This window comes from Artemia sp. Qi Xiang Cuo, chromosome 1 (genome assembly GCF_049724085.1).
Source record: "Artemia sp. Qi Xiang Cuo chromosome 1, ASM4972408v1, whole genome shotgun sequence".
Taxonomy (NCBI): Eukaryota; Metazoa; Arthropoda; class Branchiopoda; order Anostraca; family Artemiidae; genus Artemia; species Artemia sp. Qi Xiang Cuo.
Window position 1 is genome coordinate 15426574 of NC_142794.1, and position 13064 is coordinate 15439637.

Here is a 13064-nt window from a genome sequence, read left to right on the forward strand (position 1 = left end):
TAAAACTGAAAACGTTGACTGACAACACTGACTAAATTCATGAAGAAAAAAATGTATTTCGGACATTCAAGGTGGATGTCGACAATCACCAATTTCTGACATTCGCGGTAACGTATATATATCAGGAAAAGGAACCTAAATTACCTATCTGAAGTTCAATATGATCCTAATACCTTTATTTTCCAAAATAGCTATTAATTTCAGAGACAAATATTATAATTATTTACTTAATAACATATTTATGGTTTCATTTGAAAACACTATATTCAATTTTGGTTTCGTCAGGGTTTCATTTTAGTTATGCGATATCAAAGTTTGAAAAGTGCATGTTTTTCTGTGATTTATAGAAATATTTTTGGCAGGAAGAAACTCAATCCCCACAAACCTACTGGGTAAGGTTTGGAGGTATTGGGGGTTTCACTGAGGTACCTCAAACTTCGCCTTTGTACCTCCTATGTAAACGCACATATAATCTATATACTTTCTTGATTATTAGTATAATTTGGTAGCTAGTGGGAATTATAAAATAATACACTTACCAAGAACAGTGACTGTAGCAGAGGCAGAAACGCTTCCCATCTCATTATCAAGGGTCAATGTATATTTTCCGGTGTCCGTTCGCAGTGAAAATGGAATCTCGAAAATTATTTGCTTTTCATAAGTTGACATGTGAACTCGGGTATCTAGTGGGTCGACTTGCTTTCCGTTGACCGTCCATCTTACAATTGGCTTTGGTGAGCCAGTATAAGGAACAGTAAAAGAGATGCGCTGACCTGCACGCACAATTTGGTCTTCCAGGCCTGTTTTATCGATATGTGGTGCGACAAAACGTGCTTGGGCAATAACTGACTTTGAAGCGTCACTGGGGTCACCTTGACCAGCTTTGTTGACAGCGACTACGCGGAATTCATATTCTTCGCCTTCTTCAAGACCTGAAACTTTAGCTGTGGTTTTGTTGCCAGGAACTTCAGCAGCTTTCTCCCAGATACCAAATTTAGGCTTTTTCTCTATAATATACGTTGTAACTCCTGAGCCACCGTCTTTCTTGGGAGGTGTCCATTCTAACACAACATGATCCTTATCCCAGTCCTTGATCAAGGGAGTTCCTGGTTTTTCGGGTTTCCCGTAAGGATCCTTTGCAGTAATTGTTTCAGAGCAAGTCAATGGTAGAGATTCACCTTGTCTGTTTACTGCTTTTACTCTGAAACGGTAGTCATGGTCTTCAATCAAATGATCTGCTTTGAAAGCAGTGCCTTTGCTTTCACCAATTGGGACCCAGCGCATATTTTCTGTGTCTTGTTTTTCAATGATATAGTGAGTGATCTCAGAGCCACCGTCATCTTTAGGAGGACGCCATCTTAAAGTGCAAGATTGCTTATTTATCTCTCCAATATTCAATGGTCCTTCAGGAGCACTTGGTACGTCAAGTACTGTAACTCTAATTGATGCCGAATCTGTTCCATTAACATTTGTAGCAGTTAGTGAATATTCGCCGCTATCTGACCTCTTTGCTTCTGAGAGCTTGAATCTGATACTGTAAGGAGCAGCAGTAATTCTTAGCCTATCATCGTTGGACAAAGTACTACCCTTAAAGGACCATTGCTTCTTGGGCACAGGCTCACCGCTTACTGGTACATCTAAATCGATGTTCTGACCACTATGAATCTTAATATCAGCCATGACACTACGATCAATTCTCGGTGCTAAGTTTTTGGCCCTAGCAGTGTGTGGTGAGGTAGCGTCACTTGGCTCTCCAGGGCCAGCTTTATTTACTGCTTTCACTCTAAACTCATAGACGTTGCCCTCAATTAGATTTTCAATCTTAACCGCAAGATTATCACCTTGGACTTCAGCAACTGTGTCCCACAGTGGACTGTATTTGTCTTTTTTCTCGATTATATAGCCTGTAATTGGTGTTCCTCCATCAGTTTCGGGCCTGGACCAGGTAAGTTCTACAAAGTCAATATCGTAATCCAAAACTTCTGGGATCCCTGGTTTACCTGGTTCACCGTAAGGATTCTTAGCTTCTATCGCTTGAGAGGTAGAAAGAGGGTCAGATTTTCCTTGCTTATTAACAGCTTTGACTCTAAATTTGTATTTATGACCTGGTTGAAGACCATCAACTTCCATTGTCGGTTTGGAGCCCTCAGTCTTTCCAACTGGAGTCCATCTTCCGGTTGCTTCATCCATCTTTTCTACAATATAGTGATCAACCGGAGATCCACCATCATCTGCTGGTGGGTTCCAATCTAGCTTGCATCCCTCAGCACATACATCACTGACTTTTAAAGGTCCTCCAGGCGGGCTAGGAATGTCAAGAACTATAACCTCGACGTCAGCTGAATCTTTTCCGTTTTCATTTTCGGCTGTAATAGTATAGTTACCTGCATCTGCTCTTTTTGCAAACCTCACGTTCAACTTTGTATTGTATTCTGCTATTACTAGCTTAGTCCTATCACCAGCTTTAACATCCTTTCCTCTCAATGTCCATTTAATTGTTGGGGCAGGTTCACCTGTGACATTAACGTCATAAGAGAATGACTGCTCAGCTTTGATTCTTACCGGTATAAGATTCGTACGGTCAATTTTGGGTGGCATATTTCTTGCCTTTGCAACAATGGGTAGTGTGGCATCACTTGGCTCACCTGGCCCAGCAGCATTAACTGCTTTGACTCGAAATTCATAGGCCTGGCCTTCCAGCAGATCTAGAACACGTGCTGTTGTTGTATCATTTGGTACCTCAGCAGCTTTGTCCCAATCTCCATACTTATCTTTTTTCTCAATAATATATCCAGTGATTGGAGAGCCTCCATCATTCTCCGGAGGAGTCCATTTTAGATCTACATGATCTTTATCCCAATCTATTGGTATAACATCTTTTGGCTTATCAGGCTCATCAAATGGATTCTTTGCAAGCACTGCCTGGGCTGTTTCAAGGGGCTCTGATTCACCCTCCTCATTAACAGCAGAGACACGGAATTTGTACTCCTTATCTGGAGTTAGACCAGTAACCCCTATTGTAGGTTCTTGTGCTCTTCCACATGGCAGCCATACACCAGTTGTTGGGTCCATCTTTTCAACTTGATAATACTGAACAGGAGTTCCACCATCATCTTTAGGTCTCTTCCATTTTAATTTACAACCTTCCCCGGTTACATCACTAACATTCAAAGGCCCTTCAGGAGCCAGAGGCTTATCGACAACAGTGACACTGACTGTCAGTGAATCCCGGCCTGAGCTGTTTACAGCCATGACTGTGTATTCACCAGTATCAGATCTTTGAACACTCCTAATTACTAGTTTACTGCCTTCTTCAGTAGTATCGATAACAACAGTCTTTGACGGCCTAAAAAAAAAAAAAATGGTTCAGCATAAAAATATACATTAAAGAAAGGCAGATAATTATATTAAACAATATTCCTAAGTTATTCCAAGCTCAGGTATTGACAGTTATACATTGAAAGAATGAAAAAGAATAAAAGTTAAGAAAAAATGATTTCTATATTGAATTTCGATAAAAAAAAAGACAATAAATATATTGAAATGCAGACCTAAAACTAAGTTCGAAGGGAAAAGATTGAGAGTTATAATCCAATAATAATTACAATACCCAGATATTACCATATACGCAGTGCTATTTTTGAGTTGTTTTCAAAATACTCAACGGCTTGTGGTAACGCACTGTAAGGAGCGGCTCGTGTGAATAATAACTGAAACTCTAAAACGTGAAATTTTCTTAACAATGTACAAATGCAAAGAAATTATTTTTGATGGTGATTTTAAATACTTAAAAGTTCAGTAAGCTTAAAATTATCACTTAAAAGTCACAAGCTTGAGAATATTTGTATAATTCTAGAAAAAGAGAGAAGGAGGGGGGGCGATTGCGATCGAAGTTACACCATCAAATTCAGAATATTAGAGAACCCTTTTATATAATTGTCAAGCCTCTATCTACAAAGATACAAAATTTTGTATTTTTTCTCGAGATTGATGGCAATGAATGCGCATTTATTTGTTTTTCTTATCTCTAGGGTTGATTCTGCAGAACTAGTGGTACTAAGGTATTGGAAGACACCTCATCTGAACATAAATTCAAAGTCCTGGAGCCATATTTAAGTAGCAAAAGAGATCACGCCACAATAAGGTGGTCTTTCTCTCTCTCTCTCTCTCTCTCTGTCTCTCTCTTTCTCTCTCCCTCTATCTCGCTGTCTCTCTCTATCTCTCTCTCTCTCTCTTTCTCTCCCCCCTCTCTCTCTCTCTCTCTCTCTATCTCTCTCTCTCTCTCTCTCTCTCTCTCTCTCTCTCTCTCTCTCTCTCTCTCTCTCTCTCTCTCTCTCTCTCTCTCTCTCTCTCTGAAATTGTTTTTGTTTAAATTTAAGAAGAGTATGCTTCTTGTTAATAGTTTATTGTTACAAAAATCTGATGGTTAACAGTTTGTTTCAAGGACCCCCTCCTTTATAGGCAATGGAGCCTTTATTGGTATTAGCGATTTTATTTATTGAATAAATTTTTCTTTTTGTTTGAAATGTATCATATATTATATAAAATTTAAACCTTAATGCAAATCGTGTGGGCTGAGGGGGTGATAATACCCCCCGTATTTATGATAATTCTGGATATGAAATAATATCAAGAGGAATTTTAGTAGAATGAAGTAATTTTGTTTTTAAATGAAAGTAAACAGTAATATTAAACCTTAAAACGAACAAAAATTATCCCTAGTGTGAGGGTTAATGCTTCCTTCCTTTTTTAGTGTTTTCTTTGCTATTGTAAAATTAGCGTAATTCAGCGTTCAATTCTGATCACTAAAGTGGCAATTAAAAAAAAAAAAAATCCGAAACCGAAAGGGAACGTGAATAATCTTGACCTGAAGGATATAAGTGTTAAATATAATGGCATGGGACCGTCAAGAAGTCAGTCACAATTAAACAAGCATCAAAATTACAAAGTTGACAATTTCTTAGACCTAATTCAAAGATATGACGAGGGCCAAAAAATGATATTAAAGGGATGTGGCTAATATAGGAAACAATAAAATACCAGTTAATTTGAACAAACATTCGCGGTTTTTCTTCAATGTCTAATTGAAATAAACTATAACTAACGTAAGGAAACTCACGGAATAATACGAAAATTTATCAGTTTAAACATTTGCATATTTCCCTCTAAAAATAGTTATGAGCTGCATCTAGAAAAAAAAAACACTTGCTGGATATTTTTCTTCAAAGGTGTTTTTCAAGTTTTTAAATGTATCCAGCTCCAAAATCTTTTGGCATCTTTTTAACCCACGTAAAATTTACTTTCTTTTCAGTTGTCCATATTCTTTGCTCTTGGTTTAAAGCTCATTATCCTCAAAATAAAAAGCACATGTTCCCTCTAAAATAAGCGATTTGTGCCGGGCCTGCAGCTCAAAAGGACATAAAAATGTCCAATTTTTTTGTCAAAAAAATGCATCAAAAGGAAATTATACTTAATCATTGACTCAGTAGTCTGTTATCTATCCATTCACCGAACTAGAATTATGATACTTTCTTGGGGAAGGATATAAACATGCTTAAAAAATAAGAAAATTTTCCCTTTTTTACTATATTTGGAGTATATTTTTATTACATTATGTTATGATACATTTTTATTATATTTTTATAATAAGTAATTATTTGATATAAATTACAAATATGTAATTATTTTTTTATATTTCTATTATATTTTTATAATGTTTTTATTATATTTAGAAAGAGCGTCAAAGGGAGAATCGAATGGTATTACTCTTTTTCTTCTATTTAATTTTTGCGTTACTATAAAAATTTTATATTATTATGTTCGAATTTTATCCTATTTTCCTTTACATTTTATAGCATAATAGTTTAAAATATTTTATTTTACGCTTTGGTAAAGTGTCAAAAAAATTTATAATGAGGTATTTTCAATAAAATAATAATTGAAAATACAAAAGCAACAGCATAGAAATCACGTAAAACAATTATCAAAGCAGCTTTGGGGGGGGGGGGGACTAGAAATAATTATACCAGTAGCAATTATTAAACTTGGTCTAAACTTAAAAAGAGCGTTGAATGGGGAATTAAATGGCATTAATTTTTTCTGCTATCTGAATTTAATGCCACTTTAAAACTTCACTTGTAATAAAATTTTAAGCAATTTCATGACAGTCCTGAAGCTGTAATTTATACATAAGGACAAGAAACTTACTCGTTGGACAAACATAACTCGGCAAATGAACAGAACTGAATCTCAGCTAGGGGATAAATCAGCTAGGAGTTGAACCAACATTTTTGAATATCTAAAATGTTGTCTGCCATTGACACATCAAAACTCAAAGTATAATCACCTACGGAACAAGTACTGACAAAACTCTCCAAAAGTGACCCCGCGTACCTCAGCGTATCTAGACGCAAAATGTTGTACTACTTAATCGCTCCGAGTCAAAGTACTTTGCTCCGGCCAATAATTATGCTAGAGCGTGATTCAGGCGACGAGTGACCGGGATGAATTGTGTAACTACGGTTTTTAGTTGCCAGGTTCGCATAGGTATACAAAGGGTCACTTTTTTTGTGTGGAGAGGATAGGTAATGTCAGTACTTGTTCCATAGGTGATTATACTTTGATCAAAACTGCAGGAGAACAGAATAATTGCAAACTATAGATTACACAGGGAACTTTAACCTTAAACACGCAGAAATAAGGACTTGAATAATTTTACAGTGAAGATAACTTTTATAAATATTGCGATAAGATGTATATTTCAGTATATATTTAAATATATGATATATATAAATATGTAAATAAATATATAATATATATTTAAATATGTAATATATTTTATAAAATATAAAATATATAAAAAAAAGAAAATTTATATTTTGATATATATTTGGAAGATAAGATAAAAAAAAATCGCTTGATTTTTTCTTCAAATAGGGTATTTTTCAAGTTTTTAAATATTTTCATTTTCTAAAATCTTTTGAAATCTCTCGTTCACGTTAAATTTTCAGATATTCACTTTCATTGAAGTTGTCCATTTATTTCCCCATGGTTTTAAACACGTAGAAGCTGTCCATGCGAAGACTTGAATTCTTTTATGGGGAAGGTATCAGTTTTAATTTGATATCTAGGTCATCAAAAAATTTTTGAGGAACATTTTCTGACCTATACTTAATCAGGTTCTATGTGAACGCACCCATCCTACACATGGCTGTGAAGGCATATTACCTTAGCTGTTGTCCAGAGGCTGACCAAGTAACAGTAGGGAACGGTTCACCAGTAATTCCAACATCAAACTTGAGCATAGAGCCAGCAGAAAGTTTAACATCACGAAAGTTCCTTTTCTCAATTTTGGGCGGAACTGCAAATATTCAAAATACTGAATTATTTATAGCATAATATAAAATGATATATTTTATACATGAAAAATTTACATTATGTATATTATTTACAAAAATAATTTAATAGAAATATTTACATTATTATTAATATTTTTTATTTTTTATTTTACTTGGAATTTCCAGGACTGACTTTCACTTCAAATAAGGAGTTTCTACTAAATTTGCTAATTTAATTACTGTAGTGATACGTTATATATATTATCAATATATTATTTTGAATCAGCAGTAAACATTTATTGTGTCATTTCGATTAATCCCTCATTTCCTTTGCACCTTTCTCCGTCTATCTGCAATTACATTTATTATTGTTTTATTTGACTGTGTGTTTACCGTACCCAATTGATTTATCCTTCAATGAGTCAATTGACAGTCTACTTATAAGGATTAATTCGTAACTTTGGCTTTTCTTAAGCTATATCAAAGATCTAAAGGAAAGAGTGATACCACTTGATTCCCCTTTCCACTTTCTTTCCGCTTATAGCAACCATTACATTCCCACCCCACTTCTGAATCCTAGGTATAGACCTGGGCTATGTAAATAATTATTTTAATCTGATACTATTTGGCATTATGAAATCCCCTCAGCATTAACTTCCAAGGCCTACCCTCGCTTAATTGCCCCCTGACCCAAGGCCTTCGATTCTAGATACCTTGCTTCGGTTGCTTGCCCCAGGACCAATAGACCTTTGGTTCCAAATGCCTCCCCTAACTTACTTGCTCGGTCTGATCCATTAGAGTTTTATTTGTTTTTAATTGGTGGTTTACAGAAGAGGCCATGATAAGTTTAGTGTCTTTTTGGGTCAAAATATACACCAGTACACAAGGAATTATGGTAAATATGTTGTGTTCTGTGCTTCTTTTTTTTAATTAAACTTCTATATAAATTGAGACTTGGCAAGTTTGGTGTATTTTTTTGGCCTTATGGAAGAAAAATACTTTAACAAAAATGGCTCATAGTCATCTCTGGTTTTCACATAATTTAATTTGCTTATTAAACTTCGAAACTGTAAAAATATAATACAATTAAATTAAGATGAAACAAACAGAAAAAGCTCCCATGTTGAAAATCCATCCTCTTTTAAGGAATTTTTAAAAACCAAATACTCCTTTAAAATTTCCAAGTATTTTGTTAAAATATATATCAAGTGACCTCTCATTATACTCTTTTTGTTCAAGTCAAACATTCGTGGTAACGAACTGTAAGTAAGGCACGACCCGGCTCAATAGTAACCGAAACTCTAAAAAAGAAATTTTGATACCAGTAGATACATCAAAAGAATCGGATTTTTATGCTGATTTCAAATATATAAGTTTCATCAAGTTTAATCTTACCCATCAAAAGTAAAAAGCCTGAAAATAATTCCCTTATTTTCGAAAAAGGGGGGAACACCCCCAAAAAGGGATAGAATCTCAATGAAAATCACACCATCATATTCAGCGTTTCAGAGGTTTCAAGCTCCTATCTGGAAAAATATGAAATTTTGTATTTTTTTTGCCAGAAGAAAAATCACGGATGCGTGTTTATTTGTTTGTTTTTTTATTCCCCAGGGGTGATCGTATCGATCCAGTGGTCCTAGAATATCGCGAGAGGGATTATTAGAACGGAAATTAAAAGTTCTAGTGCAATTTTTAAATGACCAAAAAAATGGAGGGCAACTAGGCCCCCTAGGATCAAGTAGGCCCACGCTCATCTTTTCCCCCAATTCATCTGATCAAAATTTTGAGAAAGCCATTTTGATCAGCATAGTCGAAAACTTAGTAAATATGTCTTTGAGGTTGACTTAATTAGGTTATTGGGAAGTATACAGACGTTTTCAGGCGGGATTTTTTCTGGTGCGGGGAGGGGTCATAGGAGGGGGTTACGTGGGAGGATCTTTTCATGGGGAAATGGACATTTCTATGAAGGGGGCATCGGGTTTCCCACCAATATTTAAAAAACGATCAGAAATTAAATAAAAAAAATATGTTTTTTCAACTGAAAGTAAGAAGGAACATTAAAACTTGAAACGAACAGAAGTTATTGCGTATATGAGGGGGTTTTCTCCTAGTCAATATCTCGCTCTTTGCGCTAAAGTTCGAATTTTGTTCCAATCATAAACCCCTGAATCACAAAGGCCGTTTAATTAGAATAGATAGATCTTTTGAAAGTACTAAAAAGAACTTTAGCGTAATGTTGCTCCTTACTTTCAGTTGAAAAAACTGTTTTTTTGTTTAATTGTGTAATGAAACTGTTCCTCATTTCAGTACAGCAAGACACAGTCTGGTCTAAGAGTTCGCGTTGGTTCGAAATAAGTCCATTAGTATTGCACACCAATGGAGTCGGGGAACTTTTGTATTTAGCCTAAAGCTGTATCTAGGCAGCTGGGGGGGATATTTGGAAGTAAGAATGCCGGTAGCGATTATTATATTCAAAAAGATCGTTGAATGGGGAATCGAACGGCACTACTTTTTCTGCTATCTGATTTTTGTACAACTTTAAAATTTCACCTCATTATATTCGAATTTTACCCTATTTTTATTTTTACATTTTATAGCATAGTAATTTATAATTTTCATACAATTTATCTTTTTACGCTTTGGTAAACAGTAAAAAATTTAATACTGATGCCTTTTCAATAAATAATAAAGGAGATTCTGTGGCTACAACTGTAGGAAAGACTTAAGGAAAATTACAGGAAAAGGATTAAGAAGAATTAGAGGAACAGGTTTATATTAAACTGAAATGGACTACAACAGAGAATAAGTTAAAAAAGCTACTCAATCAAAATAAGAAAATATAACTGCAGAAAACATTGAACAATCAATTGTTGAAAATAATTTAGCATATTTAAATGAAAAACAGGAACGTAAATTATATTCCTTTTTTATTTAAAAATTTATTTCATCATTATTAGAGTAAAAGAACAACACCGATGACGAGTAAACTTTGTCATGACTGAAACTGAATCTTTTCTGAAAATCTTTTCCAAATCTTGTCTGAAAATGAGTGATTGTGTAACAGCGGCAGATCCGGGGGGGGGGGGCGAGGGGGCTCCCTCCTCTAGCGTAGTTTAAAGTAGTGTAATTTACTTAATTAACTCAAGTTTGCGTTAATTAAACTTGCTCCTAGCGCAAGTTTATCGGATCAACCTATTTTGTCCCCCCCCCTAAATTTTTTTTATCGGATCAACATATTTTGTGCCCCCCCCCCCATAAAAGAAAATCCTGGATCCGCCCCTGTTGTGTAAATAGTTTCTACGAAATTTAGATACAAAATAGCTTTATTATCAGTTTTTCTGCTATGAATTTTTTTTTGAAGCACCAAAAACATTATTGAAAGTTTTACTATTTTTTATTTTCTTATGAAATTTTGTGACATTGCACATTGCAATGTCACATTGCACAATGTCAAAATGCGACATAGTGACATTGCAACGACCATAAGTGTCATTGCACAAAGATCCACTCTTGGTTTCCTTTTCTGTGATTAAAACGAGGTGTTATTGTTTTCCTTCTATGATTTCAAGAAGCATGACAATTTATCTGTCATCTTAAAATATGCCACTATTCCTACTAATGCAGAAAAATGTCGCTGTTATTTACAGTGATGAAATCTAGACCTTGGCAGGAGGAACAGCTTCCCCCCAGTTTTTCTGAAATCTGAAATTAAATTTCTTTTACCTCATATTTTTACACTCCTGTGGTATACCTTCCCCCCCATAAATTATGAGGCCTAAAACTGATTTTTATTTATGTATTATATGATAAAATTTCAGCGTTTAATTTGTCAAGAGAAAAACTGTCATTGTTATTTTGCCATTGGACAGAGTGTTTTAGTTTAAAAGTGAAAACAATGACTGTTTGACATTGTTGTGTCACTGTTTGTCATGTGACATCCCGCGTGAAAACAATGACTATTTATCTTATGACAGAAGAGCAAAGTGGGTTTTTATACTAACGATAGATAAAATAATAGTGCTTTGTTCGAGGACTCGAAAAAAGAAAAAAGTCATTTGAAAAAATGGTAAAAACAAAAATGACAAAAAATGGTAAAAACAGGGGCAGAAAAAATTTTAATGACGAAATAAAACAGTGACATATTGCTTAGCGATCAAAAAGAGCATGGACAGTGTTTGCATTGTCAGTTTTAGACACAAAAAAACAATGATAAATGTTTTGCGGGAATTGGTCAGAAAACCGCAACAGTAAGATTCTCTCACATATCTTCAGGGGCGGATCTTCAGCAAAACCTTGGGGGGGAGGGGAGGGGGGGTAATGTGACAAGGGCTAAAATAATTAAAATCTTGGGGGGGGGAGATATGGCAAGGGAGCCAATAAGAAAAATCTTCAGGGGGGTGGTAGCTCCTCGGCCCCCCTGGATCCAACAGTGCATGTCTTAAAGTCCTCAAAGAAGGGATCCAGGCAAAGCTTTGAAAAAAAAATCCTTTGTAATAATTTTACACATTATACGGGTTAGAATCCATCTTACACGGCTAGATTCTGTAATCTCTACCAATTTCTAATCTTTCTTGTACCTCAGGAAACATTTTATTGGATGAAGATTCAAATATTTTATTCCAACGGTAAAGTTATAAAAATTTAATAGACTGTAATTAAATTTATTGATAAAATAATTTTAAAATTGAATATAAACTCAAAACAAACGTAAAAAATAGACGAGTGAAAGGACTATAGAAGAAATGACAAAAAAAGAGAATGTATTTTGGGATATCTGGTTGAGGGGGGGGACACACCTTGCTTCCATTCCTCTTTCATACGTATTTGAATATTTTTCCTTTCTATCACTGCCACAAAGCTGACACTTTGTGAAGAATTAGGCTACGGTAGTTAAAATAATAATAATCTTAAAATTAAATCATCGGTATTTTAGTTACAAACCTTAAAATCTTAATTTGAGGGAAAAATAAAAAAATTGAGATTACTGCCTGTTACTAATAACGGAGTTTGTGGATAGATTTTTTTTTTTTTTTGAAAAAAAGAGGAAAATAGCCTTTGCTTTGTGAAAGTTTAGGCCTTAGCACAACAATTTGTTTTAAGAATTTGTCCACATTTGCTTGAATGAAGCAAAGCTAAAAAAATTGCAGTTATATATATTCTATTATAAAATGCACCTTTTTGAGCTAAATTATAAGTATTTTAATTCAATTTTTAGGTCAACTAGCATTAAACGTCTGTACATTTTTTTTATTAATTTTTTTTTGTCGTAAAAACGTGACGGTTTTTTTTTTGTCGGGAAAAATACGAAATTCAGAAAATAACAAAAAAGTTCGTAGGCAAAACAGGATCAAGAGCTGAACCCGCTCCAAAATGCTTTAATGCATTCCCTCTCTTGTTAAAATTGTGGTATCAGGCTTCTCTTACATTAGTATAATTGTCCCTAGTGGGTTGCCTGTTTTTTTGTAGAGGCCTATATAAAAACTCGGTTCATCAGTGAATTATGTCTGGAAAGCTATTTTCATCGTTTTTCGTCTTAGGAGCCAGTTTTTTTTTAGAATTTATTTTTTCAGTATTCATAAAAATTTTCCCTGAAAAAAAAAGAAATCCAGCTTTTAGCATTTACTTTTTTTATGGTTATCGAACAGTTTCGTCCAAAAACTAGAAACTATACGCTTTTCTGCTCACTTAAGACTTAAAAGAAACTACCTGACGCATCATTTTTGGGAT

At 34.6% G+C, this 13064-nt stretch overlaps 1 protein-coding gene across 1 annotated transcript in view; it reads right to left on the bottom strand.

Annotated features, from left to right (window-relative positions):
• bt (projectin protein bent) overlaps positions 1-13064 on the bottom strand; it is a 379904-nt gene that overhangs the window by 55566 nt on the left and 311274 nt on the right. Inside the window, 2 exon segments of the mRNA XM_089089036.1 lie at positions 540-3346; positions 7228-7360. Of these exon segments, the coding sequence (XP_088945162.1) occupies positions 540-3346; positions 7228-7360 (2940 nt within the window).